At 36.6% G+C, this 24,157-nt stretch overlaps 3 protein-coding genes and 1 non-coding gene across 4 annotated transcripts; 2 read left to right on the top strand and 2 right to left on the bottom strand.

The window, feature by feature from the left end:
* Positions 1-745: 745 nt before the first annotated feature.
* On the bottom strand, positions 746-2,340 carry LOC113694236 (uncharacterized). Its single transcript, XM_027213118.2, has one exon. It carries the CDS (start codon positions 2,117-2,119, stop codon positions 974-976), a length of 1,146 nt encoding a protein of 381 aa, XP_027068919.1. The 5' UTR covers positions 2,120-2,340; the 3' UTR covers positions 746-973.
* A 75-nt stretch (positions 2,341-2,415) lies between these two features.
* Positions 2,416-2,518, bottom strand: LOC113694361 (U6 spliceosomal RNA). The gene has a single exon (XR_003449318.1). It is a non-coding gene; the product is annotated as a U6 spliceosomal RNA (small nuclear RNA).
* A 5,268-nt stretch (positions 2,519-7,786) lies between these two features.
* Positions 7,787-12,821, top strand: LOC113693824 (NADP-dependent glyceraldehyde-3-phosphate dehydrogenase). Its single transcript, XM_027212552.2, has 9 exons — positions 7,787-8,160; positions 8,693-8,886; positions 9,002-9,130; positions 10,082-10,201; positions 10,488-10,624; positions 10,710-10,865; positions 11,659-12,037; positions 12,138-12,254; positions 12,373-12,821. The coding sequence occupies exons 1-9, from the start codon at positions 8,016-8,018 to the stop codon at positions 12,484-12,486; spliced, it is 1,491 nt and encodes a 496-aa protein (XP_027068353.2). The 5' UTR covers positions 7,787-8,015; the 3' UTR covers positions 12,487-12,821.
* Positions 12,822-17,775: 4,954 nt separating this feature from the next.
* Positions 17,776-22,482, top strand: LOC113693566 (bHLH transcription factor RHL1). Its single transcript, XM_027212098.2, has 7 exons — positions 17,776-18,579; positions 18,717-18,800; positions 18,928-19,098; positions 19,257-19,322; positions 20,210-20,275; positions 20,672-20,734; positions 21,706-22,482. The coding sequence occupies exons 1-7, from the start codon at positions 18,097-18,099 to the stop codon at positions 22,144-22,146; spliced, it is 1,374 nt and encodes a 457-aa protein (XP_027067899.1). The 5' UTR covers positions 17,776-18,096; the 3' UTR covers positions 22,147-22,482.
* The last annotated feature ends 1,675 nt before the right edge of the window (positions 22,483-24,157 follow it).

The following is a 24,157-nucleotide window of genomic DNA, read 5'->3' as shown; positions in this document are numbered from 1 at the left end:
TTCTGCCCAGTCGGCCATAAACTTCCTCTTTTATCTTGATTAATAATCATTTGCTGAGCAATATATCACATGATTCAAAAAATTAAGGTAATGTCTAACTTTTGCAAGGAAAAAAGCAAGTAAACGTACAACTCAGAGAAGGGAAAAACAGCTCTACTAAATACCCATGACACCCTCCAAATTTCCACCACTTGGTCACCACGCCTTGGAACATTCATTACATGTTTATATCTAATTCCACTATCATGATGGGCAGCATGTACAATTTTGACTTCCTGTAAATGGCATTATTAAGCGCTAGGAGAATCTATAAAACTTATAGAATGAATTTATGGAGAAAAAAATTTGACTTCCACAATTCATTGTTAACAAAACTTCAACACAATAATTCATCAAATGTAAGCATATCAGAAAATGATTCAGTATGCTACAATGAGCTAGCCAGATATAAATGCCTATCTCATATCTTGCAGGCAGCTGCCAACTACAACACATGACTACAGACTGAAAATGACTTCAGATCACAGTCGCTACAAGATATTGAGAAGTCTTCGTTCTTCACAGTTACCATTTTTTTCCTTTTATTTATGTTTGCAAGTTTTTATTTTTAATCTTATCAGTATAGAAGTAAAGAATCTTTCAGGTATATATTCATCAACTAAGTTGAAAAGCGTAATGATCTGCTGGGATCATTGTTACAATGTGAAAATAAGGAAGCACTTGAGACATCTCATGAAAACATATATTACCACAAGAAACAGATCTAACTCCATAAATCAGGGAAGCAAGTCATCAATGTAATTACTCACAGTACAATCACTGCTAATATGATACATCAACAGAAAGCTTCCGTATAGCAAATCACAGCAGCTAATAACCAGAGGAAACAATTCATTTTCTTCATCAATATATAGTCCCAGGTTACAATGCAACTAAACAACACTACAAGATCACCTTAACAATCCCACCTCAATTAATTTCTCCCAAGTGGCAGTGACCTGCATGTAAACGTCTCTTTGAAGTCAGACTTTCTTGATGAAGTAAAAATAGATGCATATACTTCCTTCGTGGCATTAGCTGGGGCAGCATCAACAGCCTTGAATCTCTTAGCTGTTCCATTCGTCTCAACTTTGCCAGTCGACACGAGCTTGGAATTTCCTTCCACTTTGGCTGAAGCCTTGTCAGGTACCTTAGTATCAATTCCACGTTTTGTCCCACTCAACCTTGGCAATCCCACTGACCCATCCTCAGCACCATTAGCCACCAAACCCCCAGTCTTCACCTTCTTTACCTTCTTATCCTTTATATTAACCCTTTCTGCTTCCATTCTTTCTCTCAAAACCGTCACTTCCTCTTCATTCCCATTGATCGGCATCTTATCACTTTCAGAGAACTCTTTATGACACACCAAACATGCTGACGACTTAACCTCCTTCAATGCCTTCGCACTCAGCACATGTCCACATGACCTCAACGCGAAAAACTTATACTTCCCATTGAACTCCAACCCCGTTATAGGGCACTGAAACTTTGCCCCGGTCCGACTCCCTCTCTCATCCTCCAACCCAGGAATCACATCCAACTCGACAGCGATCATATCCTTCAAACCTTTTATATACCAAAACTCCTTAGGTACCTTTTTCATCAACAACGCCCCAACTAACGCCTCCTTATTGAACAAATTCCCAAGCTTATCGATCACAACCGGCCGCTTCAACGGCTCATTGGAAATCGCACAATTCAGCCATTTCGACAGCCTCGTCTCATTCGGGTCAACTTTATCGGGCTTTTTAGTAGCATACATGTTAAGGTAACAATCCCGGGATTCCGCCCCAGTGGCGCCGCCATCTCCACCGCCACCGAGAAGGCGGCACCGAAGTGTTAATGTGGAAAGAGGAGCAATTTGGGAATTCGGTAACTTAGTCGAATCAGAGAGGGGTTTACCATTCAAGGTGAAGTAAAGGGAGCTAAGATTTTGATGGGCTTTGGCGAAGAGAGAGGATTTGAGATCTTGTAAAGTGAAATTAGGGTTAGGGTTTTCGACATTTAGAGCTTGGGTTGGGATTTGTAGTTCAGGGGATTGAATAAAGACTTGAAATTTTTGAGTTTTGGTGATCATTTTTTCAAAAAATAAATCAGAATTCGCTTGTATTACCACAAAAATATTCAAGAAATTGATCGGAGCTGGAAAACAGAAAGTGTACCTGCGAAGAAACTCTCCGGATGAATTTCAGCGGCCCGCCACCCGTGAAATAAACACCAAACTCTCCGACTACAAGGATATATATTATATTTGGGGAGGGGGCTATCTTGTATTACGGGTGGACTTGAGACCTGGTGCACCGACCTTGAATCGTCAAGTGAGGGGGTGTTTCGGTAAAAAGACACGTGAGGAGTATGGGCAGTATAGTAAAAAAAAATTTGGACCATTTCTCGATTTGTGCGTGTCATCCTTGCGCAGGGGCCATGCTAATCTTCTCTGTATCGTTCCAATTTTATCGGATGTCCCCGAAGGGACGTTCGCTCCCTTCGGAGCTGGTGTATTTAAAGAGTTAAAGGAGCTGCTATTTAGTCGATGTGGGACACTTTTGGGCCTTAGTTACATCCCAAGGGACGCCACTTTGGGCTTTGTTACATCCGTGATTTTCATGAACTTGTAACTCTTTTACATTTGTAGTCAAAAAGATTTTGGAGAAAGTAGATGGAAATTAATTTCCACTTATTAATAATGTAGAGAATGTAGTCAAGAAATTCACATATTGATTAATCAAAACGTTAGAAAACTTTCTAACATTATTGAGTTTGTTTGGATAGCAATTATTTGGCATTTTTCTTTTAAGATTTTTAAAACACCCATCCTTATTACTTTTTTTAAAAAAAAAAATTATTTTCAATCACTTTTTTTTTCTTTTTGTTAATCGCTTGCTTGCATCAAAGAGAAAATTTTCTCTCTAAATAATCTTCAATCGAGATAGGTAGACTTATTATGTACAGGACAAAATTATGAAGTTGATACATATTAATCAAATTCCGATAGGTTTTCTGAAGATTATAATCAAGTTACCTATTTCAATTTTCCAAAATTGACACGGTATTTGGGGGCTAATGGGCGAGGTAAAGTAATTCACTTTACATCTTCAATCTTTTAACAAGTATTCAAACAAAATTTGTTCTTTTTAATTTTAATCACATCAACTTAGATGAGAAACTCGGGAAAAAAAAGTCCGATAAAAAATAAAAAAAATTATACAGAGAACCCATTTAAATTAATTAAAAGTAATTACACTTTATAGATCCCTATGGAAGCCAAGTTGTGCAGTGTACCATTTTTATGAGGAGTCAGAAATGGGTATTTTTGTAACATCACCCGTGAGAAATGGGTATTTTTGTAAAACTATTTCTCTTCTGTCATAATTGCATAGGGACTAAACTAATCTTCTCTATAAATGTAATTTTTTGGCTGTCCCCAGAGGACTTTTCCATTTTATAAAAGCAAATTTTATTAGGGACAATTAGAAATCATCCAGCACAATTTGATTTATGTCATTATGTTAATGGTAAATTAAACGTGCACTGGAAATAACAAATCTACAATTTAACGGATTTGCCTAAGGAACATTTATTATTATTAGTTGATGTCCAGTGCTATTTAATCCGGTGAAGCATTTACTGATGATTGATGAAGCTTTAATGGGCTTTGGTCAGGTAATCTTTTATCCTGAATGAATTCCTACTCTATATAGTCGAACTTTTACTTTTTTTTTTTTTTGAGAAATTAAATTGAAAATTGATGTACATTTATATATAACCTTTTCAAAAAAATTCACATATTGGTAATCTAGGTATTAAATAATACTAAACACTGCTCTTTAAGGGGTACTGTCCATTTTGTCTTCCGAGACCTTGATCTACTGACCATCGCGAAGGACTCGAGTCCCTCTGAGGTAGCCTGCATTATTCTTAGGATTTTCTTGGAATTTGTCTTGACTAGTGCACTAATTAATGCTTTAGTTTGGATTGAAGGTGCCTTCCTCCCCTCTTTGCTCCCCTGTCAAACCATTGAGTCCTTCCCCTTTTCTCACAGTGTAGAAATAGGTTAGAAAGTAATTGTTGTAACAAGAAAAAAATATATATATATATATATATTGTCATGTTATTTAGTTCCTAAGGCATTTTCAATCTCCAAAATACTAGTGTTGTGAAAACAGAAATTGATTGTGGTAAATTGGTTTGGAAATATCGAAGTGGTTTGAAACAAGAATATCAAACCTTGGGCTGTAGGTGAGGGTTCAAAATCTCACCTGTAGCGAAAAAAATCTAAGAGTTGTGCCAGAGCACTCCTTTGGTCTAATTGGGTCTGTATACCCACTAGTTCCCTACCACAGCTTCCTTAGGCTCCCCCTCCCCCTCTTCCTAGATTTAAGATACAGTAGGTTATACAAATGTATCGTTGCTAAAAAAAAAAGAAACAAGAATATCAGTTTGTTGTATCTTTTGGTAAAACACGGGCTTCTAAATGATTGCACGGTTTGGCGGATCATCACCACTCCTACCAATACTTGTGGTTCTGAAGAGGATAAAAGAGAAGGCGATCTCTACCACACCCAAAGAGTTGGGAAGCCCACCGACTCTTAGCCAAAGCCACAAATTATCCTCCAGCTACTCCATCATGAAGCCACTTCTTTCATAACTCTTGGCCCGTTCTTCATAACTTTTTTTTTTTTTTTTTCCATTTTGAAACTCTAAATTCGCAGACCATCCAATTATATTGTCACAAGCTCAAATGATTGATGTTTACTATAAGCATTGAACCATATTATTTTATGTATCATAAGTCATCACCATGTGTAGTCAAGATAAGTATTCTAGCTTTGAACAAGAATAATTGGTTAATTAAGATGCAAGTGGTACAATGTAAGTGTTCCTCAATTGATTTAAAACTAGTAAGACACTTCAGACATAGGCACTAATTTCTCTAAACTCTTAAAATAGTGCCGAGGACATAGCTTGGATATTTTAAATTTGAAACTGCAGCTTGGAATTTATGGAGTATTTTCAATCTGCAAATCAAAGTCTGTAATAAAGTGTACTGTTGCTTGGTATTGACCTGCTCCATACCTCTGACTGGAAAGTGGAGACAATGCTAGGAGAAAAAATTTTTTATTTTTGGTAAGAAAAGGAATTAGGTACAAAACGAGGCAAGCAAATTCCTTTAATATTTTCATCTAGTTTTCTTAAATTGGGAGGGACACTTTCATAGAATACGAAAGTTCTATTTTGCGTTCTTGCTGAGAATCCAGTTTCGCCAATTTGTCTGTACAGTTGTTAGCTTCTCGGTAAGCATGTCTAAGAGTGACTTTCGGTAGAGCAGAGATCAAAAACTTGGGAATCAGAGATAATTGAAGCATGCTCATGAGTTGAGATATCAGCAGATTTAAGCAAGTCTAAAGCAGATGTAGCATCAACTTCTAGTTCAACATTTTGCAAGTTGAGAGAGGAAGCTAAGGATTCCCCATCCCTTGTTCCCCATAGTTCGGCAAGGACATTAGTAGCATGGCCTAATTTTCGGCTAAAGCCAGCTACCCAGTGGACTAGGTGATTTCTGATCATGCCACCTGATCCCGCTGGACCGAATTCCCTAAGGAGGAACCGTCAGTGTTGACTTTGAAATAGGAAGGTTTGGGGGGAATCCAGAAAATGAGCACTTCAGTTCTAAGGGGTGCTAAGCTCTGAATAGGTCCTAGAAAGGAGTATGCAGCCACCATTACTAGAGTATTGTGCAGGATGGAGAAGGGGTTAGAGGGTTCAAAAATAGCCTTGTTTCTGGCAATCCAAAGATTCCAGCAGGCAACAGAAATAAAAGTACCCCAGGGGATTCCATAAAAAGGAGAAATATGTTTTGACAAGCAACCATTTTTAAGCCAAAATGTAAAATCCAGATCAATTGACCAACCAATGTAGGTAGGAATGCTGAGGCTTTGCCAAAAGGGTCAGGCATGGGAGCAATATCTAAGAACATGTGCTGAATCTTACACAGGGATGGTTGCAACGAGGGCAAGAAGAGTCAGCAGTGATATTTCTCTCTAGGAGGACTGGCTTAGAAGGCAGTCTGCTTTGGCAAGCTAGCCAAAGAAAATGTTTAATCTTGGACTTTGCTTTGGCCTTCCAAACCCAAGACCACAGGGGAAAATCTCCTCGAGGGTTCTTTTTCTTCAGTTCATGCTCCAAAATGAGAAGGACAGATTTGGCAGAGAATGGTCCATTTGGCCTCCCTACTCTCTACTAGCTCTTCCTTTTGAGAAGAAAGTTACATATTGAAAACGTTGCAATGGAAACTGGGGGAGGATCAACCATCACGCTAGTATATACAAAGAATATTCGTAAACAGAATGGTTACAGCATTTATTCTTGGGAAAGAAAAAGAGAAAGAAAAGAGAAGCATGGTTGAATTACCCATTCCCAGTAGCAGGGAGATAAGATATAGAAACATGCAGAAACCGATAGGGTTTGTTTGATTGAATTGCTCTTGTAGTTTTATTCATAATCTGGACAAGAATTGTATACGGTTCCAACTTCCGTTGACTGCTCCTGCTGACATATTTATGAACATCCATAGTTATCAAAAAAGGGGAAAAAAAAGGCATTTGGAAAAGTTCTTAAAATTTGTCTTGATTCATGCTAAGGAAGAAAAAAAAAAAAGGGTTCTTGCTACCATCACTTTTTGCTCGAGCTCCAGAAAAGGTTCTTCTATCTTTTTCACCAAAATTTGTTGCTTAATTATTCTGATTTTCTCTGGTTTTTGGAACTTGGAAGGGTCTATGATGTAAAATAATTGCATTTCATCAAGCCAATTGGATGAAGAAAAATGCTTAACTTTTGGCTCCATCCTTAATTTTGAGAGAAAATGTTTAACTAATTCAACTTAAACATCTCAAAACTTTGTATATTAGGAATTGATATCAAGCTTATGATACCCTTTCATTGAATTGTGTTTGTACGGTGTTACACACATTCTTTTGGTTTTTTACTAAAAATTGACGCTTGTTCACCTTTTTTTTTTTACTATTGAAATATTTAACTTGTAATTGATGAAACCCAAAACTAGACTTTTATTTTTTAAAATGTAAGCAAGATAACTTGAATTCGAATTTTTTATTTACACTTGCTCCTCCGAAACATCCAACTTGTTATTCCCTCGAACCTAGAGCAAGACTATTTCATCTGTATTTGTCAAATTCTTGGTTACAGAGTTATGGCCAACTTCCACTGATTTAGATTCGATTGTTTCAAAATTTGGTCGTCTGGTCCAAATTCCGACAGATGGTAATTTCACCTTCACAATTCTATCTAATTCACACCATAATTGAACCAGCAAAACCAAAAAAACACTAGTAAAATCAACAAAACAAGAACCATAAATTTAGAAGAAGAAGAAGAAAAAAAAGAAATAGACAAGAACCAAAAAAGAATCCAATGGAAGAAGTGAAAACACCTGCACGTCGTGTTGTGCAATATATCATATCAACCTAGTAAGTGTAGAACATTATGGTAGTAATTAATCCCCAAAATTATTACCCAAAAAAAAAAATTTTGAATGCATGTGGTGGATACACCAAGTAAAAACGTGGCCAACTAACATTTAATTTCCAACGGCTCGGAGCTGAATATCAAAGTGATTAGTCATCAACCAAGGTTTGGCTTTTTCTTTTTTCTTTTTTTCTTTGTCTCCACAGCTGCCACGATCCAGTTGGTCCAAAAAGCTGAAGTCAAAATCCGAGAGAACAAGAAATCTATGCCTCAGAATTCCCTGAAGCCCAAATGTGGCTAACCATTTTCCTCTATTTATAGGTCCCCACCTCCAAATACACACCAGTGATCATCACTCGTTAGGTAGCTACTCCCAGGGCAGCAGAAGAAACAACCTGATTCTGTTTCTCTGAGCTTTGAAGCTAAATATTTCCCTCAGAGGGTTGATCAGTCTTGAGAGGAAAAGCAGTTTAGTGTCTAAATTAGCAATGGCTGGGAGTGGAGTTTTTGCTGAGATTACTGATGGAGATGAGTTCAAGTACTACTTTGAAGGGGAGTGGAAGAAGTCTGCTTCTGGGAAATCTGTTTCCATCATTAATCCAACTACGCGAAAAACTCAGTACAAAGTACAAGGTATTACTTTTGTTATGCATGTCTGACTTGAAATTGATGATGATGGCCTTTGATTCTTTTGGGTTTCTACTTGTACTGTAGCCTGTAGAACTATTTGATTGTAGAATTGGCCCACCAGCTATAATTTTACAGGGTTTTTGCAGCTCTTGCTTGAAGAGATCACTGTACAATTAAAAGTCAAACGGTTTCTTTGTTTTAGTACTACATGTTATGTGAAATTTCTCGGCATTATCCAGCGAATTTGACTCCAGTTGGATACAAGGACTCTTGTTATTTTTGATAAATCGATATGAAGAAATTCTCTTCCACCTTTTCAGAAATGCTGAACCTTGTTTAACTGACCAGTTCCAACATCATAACTATTACCCACATCTTCTTGCTTTTATTTCTCTAAGAAACGGTAGGGGATTGCCAAGAAATTTGGTTATATGTAAGATGAACTATTGCTACTGTCATTGTCGAGTTTATTTGAGCAACCTTGATTGGGGCTAGATTTGGCCTCTGATTCTCGATATATGAAATTTTCAACCAGCATGTACACAAGAAGAGGTTAACAAGGTAATGGAAATAGCTAAGGCTGCACAAAAGTTATGGGCCAAAACTCCACTTTGGAAGCGCGCAGAGCTGCTTCACAAGGCCGCTGCTATTCTCAAAGAGCACAAAGCGCCAATTGCAGAATGTCTAGTAAAGGAGATTGCAAAACCAGCAAAAGATGCTGTCACTGAGGTAGCTGATATGTGTACTTTTTGAAAATTTGCTGCTCTAGCAAGTGTGCATTGCACATAGAATCAAGATCTTGTTAGCAAAACATAATGATAATAGTCACTTGGATTTGATGAAGGTTGTGAGGTCTGGAGATCTGGTTTCTTACACTGCTGAAGAAGGAGTAAGGATTTTGGGACAGGGCACATACTTGGTCTCTGATAGTTTTCCTGGAAATGAGAGGACCAAATACTGCCTCAGTTCCAAGGTACATTTTGCTCTCATTTTCTACTAAACTTGATGCACAATGCACTGCACGAATATTGGACTAACAAAGTTAAAATTTTCTTCTCTTTACCGCTTGGTTTATTTACTCAACCAAAGTAGCAAAATCCAGTCACAAATTGCAGATCGTGATTCCATTTTTCTTGTACTATGTGTATATATAAATTGTGAATTAACACACCTGAAGTTCCTTAATCTTTATGAACTATATATGGCAATTTGATCTTCTTAAATTTGGTTTTTTTGCATGAATCGTAATTTTCGTGGATTCAATCACTAAAATGATCTCTTTTCGGAGGAATGAAAGTTTCTATGCTGCCACCTTTGTTTCAAAATCGTGTCACAAAAATTTGGCAGAGGTCGCTTGTCATATGTTGGGAAGTAATAAATAGCCATAATTTTGCTATTGTAAGCAGAATAATGCCAAAGATAGTTGATTGTTTGGACTTACTAATTAGTGACTGGAACCTGCACAACTTGCAATGGCCTCATCTAAGATGACTTCTACTAATCCGTTGTCATTTTGAATCAGCAATTCTACTTAAGATGTCCGTGAACTTGATTGCCACTGAACTATCTTCACATGTATTCCTAATCTGAAATCATGTCCCAGCATAGAAAATAAAAGAAGCTATATCAAATAGAGAATTTCCTTAAAGGTTCAAGATCATGTTTTCAGTTGCCAATCTGGATGAATTTACTTGGTCATCGGCATTCGAGTGTTTTAATGCGCAGCTTCAGAACAGCGGCCTTCTTCAATTATATTCAGTTGATTGGTGATGGAAAACTCTCATTAGATACTTAGCATCAATTGCTCCTTTATTACTATGCCTTACTTTTCACAATTGCCTGACCAGCATTGCCAAAAGAATCAGGAAAGCTTGTTTCACAAGATACTGAGGTTTTATTATACTGATCAAATCTTGTGATACAGATCCCACTCGGTGTTGTCCTAGCCATTCCCCCCTTTAACTATCCTGTTAACCTTGCCGTCTCCAAACTAGCACCTGCCTTGATTGCTGGGAATTCTATTGTTCTCAAGCCTCCAACTCAGGTACTTCCATGCAACTTACTAATTGCTGCATGTAGGATTTAAGCAAGCTGGCTAGTTGTTATGTATTCTCCAACGATATAACCATGGAGTAGAAGCATTCACAGTTTGGTCTATTCGAATGCTTGATGGGAGTTGTTAGGTTGTGACTTTTCATTGGTTTCTTTTCGAGTAATAATTCTTTCTCCACGTACTTTTTGGGCTACATGTGCTCCAAAAGTGCAATGCATATACTTCTTGTGCATAGGGACTTGGTTACCTAAAAGAGTGCCTTGTTTCTTTGATACAGGGTGCTGTGTCAGCCCTACATATGGTTCATTGTTTCCACTTAGCTGGCTTTCCAAAGGGCCTTATTAACTGTGTCACTGGGAAAGGTTCTGAGATTGGTGATTTCCTCACCATGCATCCTGGTGTGAACTGTATAAGGTAAACCAAATTTCTTAATCCTTGGTGGTTTCCTAAGCCACTTTTTCCAGTAATGCTGATAGTACAAATTGTGTGCTTTCTGTAGCTTTACTGGCGGTGACACTGGGATTGCGATCTCAAAGAAAGCAGGCATGATCCCCTTACAAATGGAGCTGGGAGGAAAAGATGCTTGTATTGTCCTTGAGGATGCAGATTTAGATTTGGTTGCAGCAAATATTGTCAAAGGAGGTTTTTCTTACAGGTTTAGCATCTCTCTTTTTTGCTTATGGTGCTCTAGAAAACTTGCTTTATCAATCTAAAACTTGGTACCAACATTGAAATTTCAACCTCTGAAATTGTTCGAGTCGCCATTTCTCTATTTTTGGTCTGTGTGCCATGCACATAAATTGCTGTCTTCATCATTCATCTTGAAATTAAGCAAGGAAAGATGCTTGCGACTCGTATGAATGAATACATGCCAGGTTGAATTGGATAAACGAAGATGGCATTATTGCTGTTGCATTAGTCAAAACATGAAGGCTAAAAGGATTAGAAAAGCACTTGATTGCAGAAAAAATTAGGCCCACTCACTAAAGAATATTCATCCACTGACATCATAAGTTGGGAGTTGATGAATAAAATAACAATTAAATGTCTAACATAACTTGAAATTGAAACATAAAATTAGGAAAATGAATGCTTGGTGGAGATGGATATCAGAGTTCAATTTTCCCCACAAATAGGTTATTACAGCCAATGTCTTTGAGTGATCTAATGTAGACACATGACTGGACTTTGCTAGTTTAGATTGGTCGTACTACTAAAGATCCAAGTTTTGGAACTTATTCAGAATTTTAGGATCAATCTCATGCTCCTCACAAGTAGAAGAACCTCTATCCCATATAATGTAGAGGGTGGTAATGGTGGACAAGATTTAGGCACTGCCTTTTACACCCTTTAGCTGCCTCAGGAAATGGATGGAGCTCTACGCTGCATCGCGTGTTGTTTTTATTGTAATCAGCCAGAACTTCTAACTGATTGTTGGACTTTAACAGTGGTCAAAGGTGCACAGCTGTTAAGGTTGTTTTGGTGATGGAATCTGTGGCTGATGATCTTGTTGCAAAAGTAAATGCCAAAGTAGCAAAACTAAAAGTTGGACCTCCCGAAGATGATTGTGATATCACTGCAGTTGTCTCAGAGTCATCGGCAAACTTCATTGAAGGGTTAGTTATGGATGCTAAGCAGAAGGGCGCAACATTTTGCCAGGAATACAAAAGAGAGGGCAATCTCATCTGGCCACTTTTGCTAGACCATGTTAGGCCAGACATGAGGATAGCATGGGAGGAGCCATTTGGGCCAGTTTTGCCAGTGATTAGGATTACCTCTGCTGAAGAAGGAATTCACCATTGCAATGCAAGCAATTTTGGCCTACAGGTATAAACTCATCTAGCTTACCATCTAAATATCTCAGCCTCAAAAGATTTTTCTGTGCTTCTTTTTCTGAACATCTTGATCCGTATCACCAAAAAAACAGGGTTGTGTCTTCACCAAAGATATCAACAAAGCTATGTTGATCAGCGATGCCATGGAGACGGGAACCGTCCAGATTAACTCCGCTCCAGCTCGTGGACCGGATCATTTTCCCTTCCAGGTGAACTTACAAGCCTAACCTAGTCATGCACGTCATCAAGAAACCATCTATACAATGTTCATTTCTTCAAGTCTATCCTCCACATCTTCTCTAAGAACAATATGATTTTAATGTGCAGGGAATTAAGGACAGTGGAATAGGATCACAAGGCATCACCAACAGCATTAACATGATGGTTAAGGTCAAGAGCACTGTGATTAACTTGCCATGCCCATCCTACACAATGGGCTAATCATTTCAATAGCTAATTAGTACCCAATAATTTCCGTGTGTTGTTAACAACAACACAGCAACTACATAGAATTAATTAGAATCTTGAATAGTTCTCCTGGAGCTAACGTCGGAGACAAAGGTGAAGAATAACCTCTATTATTCTGTTTTTGCACTGAATATATATATATATGTTGTTTGATGGAGTAGCCTCCTATTGTCTATTTTGATGATGAAAATTGAGGCATATGAGGGAAGTCTACATTTGTTATTCGTACGAGTATGCTAATGTATGTCTCTACTCTACACTAGCCATCCGTTGATCACAGTAATGTATTCGTATCTTTTTCTCTTGTATTCTTTCGATCTTAGGTATCTGTTGAAATTCCTCATTTACGCTCCTCATTGGCAAACAGCATTGGATGAGAATCATCCCAAGATTAATCATGATAATTCAGAAATTATGTGTCTTTAATCTTGCTTGGGAGTTCAGTTAATATATATGCAAGATGAAATCACATATTGAAAAAAAAAAAACATTTTCAATCCAAATATATTATTTAGACAAACTCAGCTCTCCATCTCACAATTTTCATACTTAAAGAGAAGAAATCAAAATAAAGTAATGCAAACAGCAAAATATATGAGTGTCACTTCACTGACATGGCCGCACTTAATCCCATTACGATCGGCTAATCCAACAAGATTAGTTACTCTAAACCATAATTTTCTTAATAGGCTAACAAATCCTCGGAGACACACACTCGCTTTAAATAGTTCCAACTGTTAATTTTTTTTAGTAAGAGAAACTAATTTGAAAAAGCATTTAAATACAGAAGACAAATAATGTGAGTGCGTACATTCACGTTCACGTGATGAATTAGGTGTAATTTAGATATTTTAATAAGTGGAACGTTAAATATTTCGAGCTACTCGTTAGAAAAATCCTTACAAAAGTTTCAAAAATGGAATATTAACAAACTGCTGTTAGACTGCAAGTACAAATTGTAAGAATGTATTTTATTTTTATTATTATTATTATAAAAAGGGGATGGGTATTAGGATCTGTAGCCGACAGAATATATGCTTTTGTGCTATAAATATTAGTAGAATTTACTTACACCCCTGTCACTTTAATTACAACTATTAATTAAATATTGGCAATAAGGGTTGACCAGAATAAATGATCAGATCTTCAATTATATGTACAGCCAAAAGCACGGTCGCCTTTACACAAATTATAGTGTATTTTCCGGTTATTATAATAATGTAACTACAAATTCTTGATTTGAATTTGATGCTTCCAATCATTAATACATTATTAATTCTTTACTTTTGTAAAGAGCATCTCACTTTTCTTTTTTATTCAATAGGAATATAAGCTCGCTGATTTCCTTTTTTTTTTTCTCTCTCTCTCTTTTTTTAATTAAACTTACATTTTCTAGTTAATCAATTGGCTCGTTTTTTTTTTTTTTTGTCAAGTATGGATAAACCCTTTTCTTTTTCCTCCTCCGTCATTCTCGTTTTAAGTTTTTTTTTCCTTTCTTTTTTTTTTCATTCCTGTTTTAGGTGAATTATCATTAGAGAAAAAAAAAAACTAGAAAACGAAATCATGCCTAATATGTGAAGCCATGTAATGTTTTCGTTTTCTAGTTTTTTTTAATAGAAAGATTTCTAAATATCATTACCTGTTCCTATTATTTCATTCTTTTCTTCTTTTGTTTTTTTTTTTGGCCTTCTTCCAAGTACAATTCTACTTATAGTGCGTCATATTAAAACAATGATGGAATGTTTAGTCATTCAAAGAGTTCTCGAGACAGTTGATAATCCTTCGTGATTATGAAAGATTTGTGTGATATGGACGAGCATATCATCCATCAATTAACAATCATTGTTTGTTTGTTCTCAAGAAATTCTCTCCAAGTCATTTCTCTTTTGCTTTTGCTTTTAATAATTAACATACATATATACAGAAAAGTGATTCTTTAAAGAGACTATTTTGAAAATTCGAATGGATTTGGTCCTTTCCTAATGGCTATGGAACACAAAAATTACGAATTTAGAAACCCGCCTGCTAGATGTTTCTGATCGATAACTCCATAGTCAAACGGAAAAAAAAAAAATTGAAAATAATCTAGAAACATTAAGGAAAACCCAAGCACGCTTCCTTCTTCTTTTTTTTTTTTCTCTCAAAAATAAATACAAGCTTTTTCGGACTTGTTTTTTCGTTTTTATTAAGAGGATCAATAGCAGTTTATGACTCTGAACCCGTAATCTCTCGGTTACAGATGAAGAAACATCTTACCAACTAGACATTAAAATGTTTCGCTGTCTAAGAAATGTCGAGCTTATCAATTGTTATTAATATTTTTTTCCCTAATATTTCCATACGTTGTCAAGATGTGCACTTGGCTTAAGATTCCTGCCTTTTCAGTTGATATGATAATTGTAATGAAACTCAATGGAGCTCATCTTTTTATCAATAGTTTGTGTGGTGGGGAGCTGTAAAGAAGGATCTTAACATGTAAATGAAAGAGTCAGTGATAGGTGCAGGAAAAGGACGTATACCTACAAATTCTTCGTCTTCACAAGTGTCTAGCTTTACTGATTTTTATTGATCATAAGCTTGTAAAGTCTCTCTCTTTCTCAAGAAACGATAAGATAAAAAAAAAAAAAAAAGGACTTGAATGACTTTTCATGTACTTATTTGTAGATATATTCCGAAGGCATCCATAATATCAGAATAATTGTAGATATATTCAACTGCTAAGCAGCTAGCTGCTGCTGCTGCAGCATTATTGTATTTTTAAGAGAATTTTTTTTAATTCTCTCTATGAATCTTAATTTAAATCAATTACTCGTTGTCGTAACATCAACAGGGTAAGATTTTAGTCATGGCTCATTTATTTAATACGATTCATTCGTCTGTCTACTGGATCTCAAATGATGCAATGTACATGCACCTCACTAGTAGTTCTAGCAAATCACGCTTAATCACACATAGCATCATGCAAGATGCTTTAAAAAAAAAAAATGTTCCAAGTTGCACGTAGATCTTTTGGTGATTGGTGTATTTTACATTCTTCACTATAATCGTGAATAAGTGTTTGCATTGCATTTTTCTATCAAATTATTGACGATTACATTTTCCAATCATTTTTTGTAATCGATCCGCATATATCAAATTACTTATTACAGTACATTTATTCACAGAAACTCTAAAATATAGCAATCCAGACGAGAAAGTATTATTCACAAATAGCAACGCCTATTTAATAAGGCCATCACGTTGTTGCAAGATGTCACGGGGAACCCAAGTTTTTTTTAAAAAAAATTGGGAACCATGAACGTAAAAATATATAAATGATTTTGGTCATTCGAAGATAATCTAATTTACTACTATGGGTGCATATGCAGTATAGACGCAAGTATGCTTATATGTATGTAGTTGTGAAATTACATCGATGCATAAACATACCTTCTCTTAATTCTAGGTTAAAAGTCTTGCAATCCTATAAGCCCATTTAAAATCAATGTGCACAACATTACGTTACTTATTTTTCTTTCACCTTTTAAGAGAATTGAAAGAATGGCCTTGATATTCTTCACTATCTCTTTACATTCCGAAAAATATAAAAAGTAACAAAAGACAAAGGTCCTTCAATGTTTACCGCTGTCTATTTAAATTGGAATTGATTCTTGTGTGGATTGCAGTTTTTTATCAGAAAATTACATCGTTTTCCACGATCACATTTTCCTATTACCTTTTTCTCTCGTATACATCAAATCGCTACAGTAATTTTTTCATGAAAAATCGTAGAAAATGCAATCCGAACACAACCTTCATTAAGAGAGCAATTTTTTTTGGGTGCATCGGAGGACTTAATGGTCCATTAACTAAGAGTAAAATATGGGAAAGCCGCGCCTTTCGTATCACGGCCCAACAAGTTTCTAATTTCCGCTTGTGGTTCAGCAAATCTTTGTCCACCCCCTCGCAATCAGGGTGACATTCTGGACAGGGCGAAGATGAGAAAATGAATAAGGGAAGTCATTCTCATTTTTGCCCTTCATCATCAAATCACTTAACCGACAATTATCCGAATCAGCCCTTGAATTAAGATTGGATTGGAACAAAATATGTTTTTGGAGTTTTACAGTATAATTTTTATCTGTTTTTTTTTTATATCTATAGCATCCATTTTTCAGATTTATTCTTTGATATCTGTGTATATTTGATGGTATAACTTCTATCATTAGTGTAAATTTTAATGAAATTATGATGTTTTATCCAAAAAAAAAAAAAAAAAAAAAACTTTGCTGCGCACTATTGATCGAGCTTTTTGTAGAAGGAAATAGAGGAAGCTTGATTGCAATAATTTGGTAGCACTGAGTATCTATAATCATGTCGTGATAATATTAGTAGTGGGAACAACCCATCACAAAGTGTACCTTATCAAACGGTACGGTCTAAACTCTTACCATTCTTTATATCTGTAATTCGGTATAATTAAAAGTTCGGAGCAAGAAAACATGTTCAACAAAATTACGCCTATAAATTCGTACGTGAATGGTAAAAATATATTTGAAATTCATGGAATTAAAAATATGGTTAAAACTACTATATATATATATATTTAAAAAAAAAAAACTTATGGTATATTTATACAGATTTAAACTCTTGACCTCGTGTATAAATTTATTAAAGTTTTATCGCCTCTTTACCTTTATATATAAATTTATATAATTATGTTATATGTGGCTATTATTTTGTGTATAATTAGAGAGATAAATTATTGTCCTTAAATTTTAATTTTAAAAAAAAATTAAAGTATAATGCATGAACTATAAAAACATCAAAAGTTTATTACGAGTTTAATCGAAAAGTGCAAATATTTTTTCAGAATACTTTGAAATGTACTAAGTATGAGAGTTTATTTGTTCATTCAATTAATGATGAAAAACATATATATATATATATATATATATATATATATATATATATATATATATATTCTGCAAAAGAGAACGACACTACAAAAAACCGAAAGCGCGTATGATTCACTGATTTGGATGTGTAAGTGGCAGGAGAGCTTACAAGTGTGAATCCATCCAATATCAAAACAAAATCCCCAAACTGTAGAACAGAACCTACTTAAGAATACAACCAAAAGATCTCAAAAAACAAAAAAGATAAAAAGGAAATACTACTAGTTTTTTTTTTTTTTTTGAAGAAAAAAGAAACAGCAGAAGAAGCAATAATAATGCTTAAACACACTACTATTTATTCACTCGAAGAAGTTCCCACAAATCTACATACATGGCTACTCGAAACATTCCATTTCCAAACACAAAACTTCTTCTTCACAGTCCTCTTCTCGTCTTCAAAAACCAGTAACAACAGCCCTTTCTTCCTCCATCACTTGCCACTTCCTACTATTTCTCGACTTCTATTCGAGTCTCGTAGCACAGTTGACAACTAAAGTCCTCTCTCTCTCTCTCTCTCGTCCCGCGAGTGCCGAAAATCATCGTATCGTATAGTAGAAAAGAAAGAAGACCAAATCACTTGCTAGCTTAAGTTCTCTCGTTATTCGTGAAATTTAAGGCTCAAGAACTTCTCCTACGTTCACAGAAAATGCAACCCGGTAGTAGCAGTAGCAGAGAAATGCAAGCCATGAATTCCCTCCTTAACCAACAACTCCACGACCTCCAAAACGGCCAACAACAACAGCACCACCACCACTTCGACTCGACGACGTCGTCCCACGACGACTTCCTCGAACAAATGCTTTCTTCCATCTCCACCGCTTCCTGGCCTGCTCCTGACCTTATTAAAACCCAGCCCCCCTGGGACCCTTTGTCCCAGACCCCTCTGGGTTCTCTCGAGGACCAGTCGGTTTTGTTGGCTAATAAGCTCCGGCAGCACCAGATCGGCGGCGCCAAAGCTTTAATGCTTCATCAACAGTTAATGCTCCCTCGGGGCCTCGCCGGAAATGGCCTCAGATCCCCTCCTGGCCCCAACGGCGGCCTCTTGGCCATGCCGCCGCTGAATTTGGCCGGTAACGGCGATCAGAATGAAGTCATCGTCGACGGGTCCCCCTTTAAATCTGCTAATCCCGTGAGTTCATTTTGTTTTTCTCTGGCAGAGTGTAATTAAGGAGTCTATAATTAATTTAATTATTCTTCAGTTTATATGATTAAAAATTTGTTAGTAGTAGTATTAAATATGGGTTTTAACTGAGAATTTAATGACAGGGAAATGATGCATCAGTTCAAGCTCTATACAACGGATTTACTGTTCAACCCTCCACTCAACTTCAGCATTTTCACCACCCTCAGGTCTCTCTCCTGATTATTTTCAAATCTAAACCATCCCCTACCTTTTTTCCCCCTTGTTTGTTAAAAAGGAACTTGTACTGATAAATGGGATTTCGTTTTATTTGCGTCTTTGGCTTAATTTGTACAGGGCGGAGCGATGCAAGCCCAAAATTTTGGAGCCCAGGCAATGAACCAGGCCGCGGCAAGCGGTTCAATGGGAACCGCCGGAGGAGGAGGGACGGCGGCGGCGCAGCCACGACAGCAGAGGGTGAGGGCCCGGAGAGGACAAGCCACGGATCCACATAGCATTGCTGAAAGAGTACGTTATACTAGAAGCCGTGACTTTGCAGTCCTGTTATTAGGCTAGCAGTACAAAAATTTGTTTCTTGTTTTTCGCTTGTTTCAATTTGTTTTCTAGTTTCTGAATTTTGCTGATTCTGTTTTTGGAATTTGTTTGTATAATGTGGGTGATGACAGCTACGTAGAGAGAGAATTGCAGAGAGAATGAAGGCTCTGCAGGAACTGGTGCCCAATGCAAACAAGGTGTACGCGCTAGCTACTCGCTTCAGTCTAATCTTTCTCCCTCTGTCTCTTTCTTTTGTTGACTATTAATACTACTAAGAATTAGCGATAACTTTTAATTTTTCATTGATTAAACTTCCACAAATTGTGTAACTGCTTAATCCAATGATAGTACCATAACATGAAGCTCTAAAAAATATATATATATAAGAATTTACAAGCAAGAGGGTTTCTTGAATTGAAGTTCAAGGAAAATCATAGGGCGGGCAAAATAGTAGGGGTAGGACAACATTTTGTACTTTAATCATGAAGGGAGCGAGTACACTGGAGTACAGACTGTGGTAAAGTGGGGGGAGTTTGTTCAGTATATATCTTTCCGTGCGTACCTGAAAATGTAAAGCTGGAAAGCAGATAGAGTGACAGAGGGATCATTCATAATCAGATGATAGCTACTCCTCCTAAAAAAAAAAAGCACAGTCCCTGACTCAGATGTACCGGCACTCCTGGTTTCTTTCCTCCCTTTTTCTTGAATCTTTTAGCCAGTATAATTATATATATCAGTACTGCTGGTATAATCTTTTATGAACAAATCAGGGCATAATATTTTACTACTAGCACATGTACAAAATTTATTCTTTGTATGGATTGTATTTTTTTTTAAATTTTTTATAGAAAAATTACTGTAGTAGTAATTTAATATATGCGAGAGATAAAAAGGTGATTTAAATTGGAATCATATGATCGCATCGTACACACAGATTGATTTAATGGATCGAACATTTTTCGTGCTTATTTTTAACACTGGAGATAAGTGTATGACTGCTGCTCACAACACACACTGCTACTATTTTTAAATGGGGCTGATACCGTGTTGTTGTTGTTGGATGTATTTGGTGGGGGGATGACAGACGGACAAGGCTTCAATGCTGGACGAGATCATCGACTACGTCAAATTCCTCCAGCTCCAAGTCAAAGTACTGACTCCTAATCTCCCCCCCTTTCCGCTCCTTACTTTAGTAGTATTCTATTAGAAGATGAGTAGCAGGGGTAGATGTCTGTATTTATTTATTAGAAAAGAAGAAGTGGGGAGGGATTCTTTTATTTAGTTGACAAATTCTGTTATTATTATTATAGTTTTAATTAGATGGGGTGGGGTGAACATGGGGCGTCTTATTTTGTTGTCCGAGAAAATTCCTCTCTTTGGTTGTTGTTTATTGCGAAATTCCGTGACCAACAGTAATGGGGATTGATTAAGATAATTAGAAAAGTTGAAAACCAAACCTTTTCTTTTTTCAATTTTTTTTTTTGGGGTTAATGATGATGATGAACAAACCGTTTAAGCTGTGGTCATTATACAATATGTAACGCAGGTTCTGAGCATGAGCAGATTAGGTGGTGCTGTTGCCCCCCTCGCTGCTGATATGTCTTCTGAGGTACTTGCTACATTCTATTTCTTGCATTGCAATTTTCTAATCATTTTTTTTTTTCCAAAAAAAAATCCTGCATATAGCATTAAATAACTGCAATATATTTTTCTATTAAAACTCTAAAAAATACACAATCCACACAGAACATTAATCTATCTATCTAATGTACAAGTCTCCGTTCACCAAATTTTAGTAATTCATTATTGTTGCGTTAGCCAATCTAATCTTCTTTTACCAAAAGCACCTAATTCAACTTAAACCAAAAATAGGCAGCATTAATTTACCTCTATGCTTCTTGCTTTTCCCTAGAGCTAAGCTGCTAAAACAAAAAATATTTTGCATTGAGATAAGATGACTGTCTCTCCAACTCACTCCAACCTTTTAATCTTTCCAAAAACAGAAAAAAGGTTGGAGCAGGAATCGTCGACATCTCCAAAACCAACCACGCACGCACCTCTAACCTTTTTCTCCTGCATTTTTTAAAAAATCAATCAAATACGCTTCTTGTCCTCCTTAGAAAACGACAATTTATCAAAAAGTGTATCACGCGTGCTCGCTTTCCACATTCCACTGCCTCCCCCACCACTACCTCCCTCCCCTGCCCGCATGGGCATGGGCATGGGCGGCTGGCTGATTCAGCAACCCCCGGTTTTGGTTTCCGTGCAATCAATAATAGTCAAGTGACTGCCTGCTGCATTTGGATTGTAGGTTTCCAGTAAAAAAAAAATTTTACCACATTTTTGTCGTCGTCAACATATTTTTTTTTAAATCATTTTTTATTTTATCTCTTCTTATGTATTAAATCACTATAGTACTCACATTCTTCTACATATACATTCCAAAAATTGGCAATTCTAAAATGATCTAAATTTTCTATTTTAAAAAAAAAAGAAATTTAATAGTATGTGGTTTAATAATTGGTTAATTTGATTGTACATTGGTGTGTGTGTGTGTGTTGTTTGTGATGAATATAAAAGGGAGGCGGTGACTGCGGGAATGGAAGGAGCAGTAACGGAACACAAACAGCGTCATCATCGAACAACAACAATAATGATGGCATGACGGTAACGGAGCACCAGGTGGCTAAGCTAATGGAAGAGGACATGGGATCGGCCATGCAGTATCTCCAGGGTAAGGGGCTGTGCCTCATGCCTATTTCTCTGGCTACGGCCATTTCTACGGCCACGTGTCACTCCAGGAATCCCATGCATCCCGGTCTCACCGGCAATGGCGCTAACAACCCGCTTCTGGGGCTGGGAGGTGGGGCTAGCGGTAACGGGGTTGGTGAAGCCGGTGGGCCCTCATCTCCTAGCATGTCGGTGTTGACCGTTCAGTCAGCCACGATGGTTAGCGGTGGTGGCGGACCTGGTGGAGAGCCCTCTTCCGTCAAAGACGCGGCTTCCGTTTCCAAGCCTTGAAAGTTGGGAGTCGTAACGGCGTTGACTGTTGACTGACCCTTGTTTAGTGGAGAAAGACTGCACTGCGTTTGATTCGAAGTTTGAAACTCTCGTCGACGGCCGTCAAGTCCACCCAAATGCGTAAGCAGCACGACGCCGTATTTGGAAGTGATAGACTTGGCACGAGGAAGCGAAGCTTAACTTGAAGCTAACAAAAGTACAGGAGGACAGATCCATCTAAAATTCCAAATGAATTCCTTTTTCTTTTCTCTTTTAATATTTTTTTTTTATAAGTTTATGCAACTCACTGAGAATTATGTCTTTTCTTTTTCTTTACATTAAATATTGGTATGATCATGTGCTGGGCTTTCTTACTAATGATGTGAGGATGAGCTGTGATGATTTTGACTGTAATGGATGGTATCAGTAGTAATTACATGATTGAAACAGGATTAATTAATGAATTAAGTCAAGATAATAACTACGGAGATTAAGGATCAAAATAGGGTCTCGTGCTGCCTTGAAAAAGTCCCTGACAGCAATGGTTCACCTTAATTATCCCTTCTTTTTAAAATTTTTTTTGAAGGTTTAAATTAATTATTCTGGCTAAGCTAGTACAATAGTCTGTGTCCGTGGTTCTTTAGCTCTTCAGAGAAAAGGAAAAGGGAACTGCAAGTGGTGCATGTGTGTGTGATCCATTCAGGTCAACGCTTTCTTTAGATGGAAATTAAAGGACGAAATGGAAGTGGATTTCTCACATCTTTAGGGTTTCATGGCTCTATTATTATGCTTGAGATTGCCAATAGATTCATTTGACATGTCCAATTGCATCTCATAAACTGCTAAATTATTCGACAATCCAAACATACATTAATGGTTCAGATCCATCTTGTGTAAAAATGTCCTACTTGTCTCAAGGTCAGTTTTTCCTTTTTCTCCCCCTATATTTTAGTGTATAGGAGTGATTAGCGTAAACTTTAAAATATATATGGGATTGTGTGTGCGCGCGCGCGTGTGTGTATAAGCGGGGGGAAAGGGAATGAGGGATTAGAATTCAGAACCTTAAAATAAAATTTAGTATGAAAAAATAAATGATATAATCAATCAATTCACACAGCGTTACAATAACATTTATTAGAAAGGAAAAAAGTATCAGCTTGTTATATATTTTAGTTCAATGTTTCCTCATAGAAATGTTGAAGATGGTCGTAAGGGTTCACACACTTTTAGGGGACAATTACGAAGTTAAAGGGGATACTATCAAAATTCAGAGGAAGAGAAAGGGACAAGAGTGAAGCAATTATGCTATAGTTTCGTAAAAGAATTGGACTGTGTATTGTTTGGATTGCTTTTTCTTGTAATTTTTGTAGAAAAATTATATTACAACGATTTTAATGTATGTAAGATAAAAAAGTAATTTTATAAAAAAATATATTTACGAAAAATATGAAATTTTTTTTTGAAGAAAAATGCCATTCCAAAAGGTGAGAACACGCTAGACGGGACTCCCCGCCCCCCTTCTCTTACCTTTGGAGCCCAATGATGCATTAGACAACACGGGAAGCAAACACATTTAACTCACCTGCATTTACAGGTTTAATTATACCAATTGTCTCTCTTAAGCAAAGTCGCCCTTATTCTATCCTTCCACAACACGCACGTACCTTTCAAGAAGAATCCAAAAATATTCGTCTCTTGTATGGTCATTACAAAATCCAGTTCTTGTTTTGAGTAATTCGGAATAAATCCAGTGCTCTCCAGCTTATTAGAAGAAGAAGATTAATTTTTAGTGTGTACATTATATCTTGCTTTTATCATTTTCCAAAAAAGTTCCAAGTTGGTCAATTATGTAAAAGACACCCTTTGTTTTCCATCACTTTCGGACCTCTAACAGAAGCGTTTTCTTTCTTTCTTTTTTTTTTTCATCAAATTGACCCCATTCAATTTTTGCAATACTCAAGCAATTAATGACCAATTTACACTTTTATAAAGGGTAAAAAATAAAAAAAAACCTTTTGTGGTAAATCTAATA

This window comes from Coffea arabica, chromosome 6c, assembly GCF_036785885.1.
Source record: "Coffea arabica cultivar ET-39 chromosome 6c, Coffea Arabica ET-39 HiFi, whole genome shotgun sequence".
In the NCBI taxonomy this organism is placed as follows: domain Eukaryota; kingdom Viridiplantae; phylum Streptophyta; class Magnoliopsida; order Gentianales; family Rubiaceae; genus Coffea; species Coffea arabica.
The sequence above is the reverse complement of the archived record's forward strand: the minus strand, read 5'-3'. Positions and strand labels throughout refer to the sequence as shown.

Bases quoted from the DNA above. Each gene is read 5' to 3' on its own strand.
- LOC113694236 (XM_027213118.2), bottom strand. From the start codon at position 2,119: ATGATCACCAAAACTCAAAAATTTCAAGTCTTTATTCAATCCCCTGAA.
- LOC113693824 (XM_027212552.2), top strand. From the start codon at position 8,016: ATGGCTGGGAGTGGAGTTTTTGCTGAGATTACTGATGGAGATGAGTTC. The intron at 8,161-8,692 runs GTATTACTTTTG...ATTTTCAACCAG, and splicing joins AACTCAGTACAAAGTACAAG to CATGTACACAAGAAGAGGTT. The intron at 10,866-11,658 runs GTTTAGCATCTC...GGACTTTAACAG, and splicing joins AAAGGAGGTTTTTCTTACAG to TGGTCAAAGGTGCACAGCTG.
- LOC113693566 (XM_027212098.2), top strand. From the start codon at position 18,097: ATGCAACCCGGTAGTAGCAGTAGCAGAGAAATGCAAGCCATGAATTCC. The intron at 18,801-18,927 runs GTCTCTCTCCTG...TAATTTGTACAG, and splicing joins AGCATTTTCACCACCCTCAG to GGCGGAGCGATGCAAGCCCA. The intron at 19,099-19,256 runs GTACGTTATACT...GGGTGATGACAG, and splicing joins CACATAGCATTGCTGAAAGA to CTACGTAGAGAGAGAATTGC.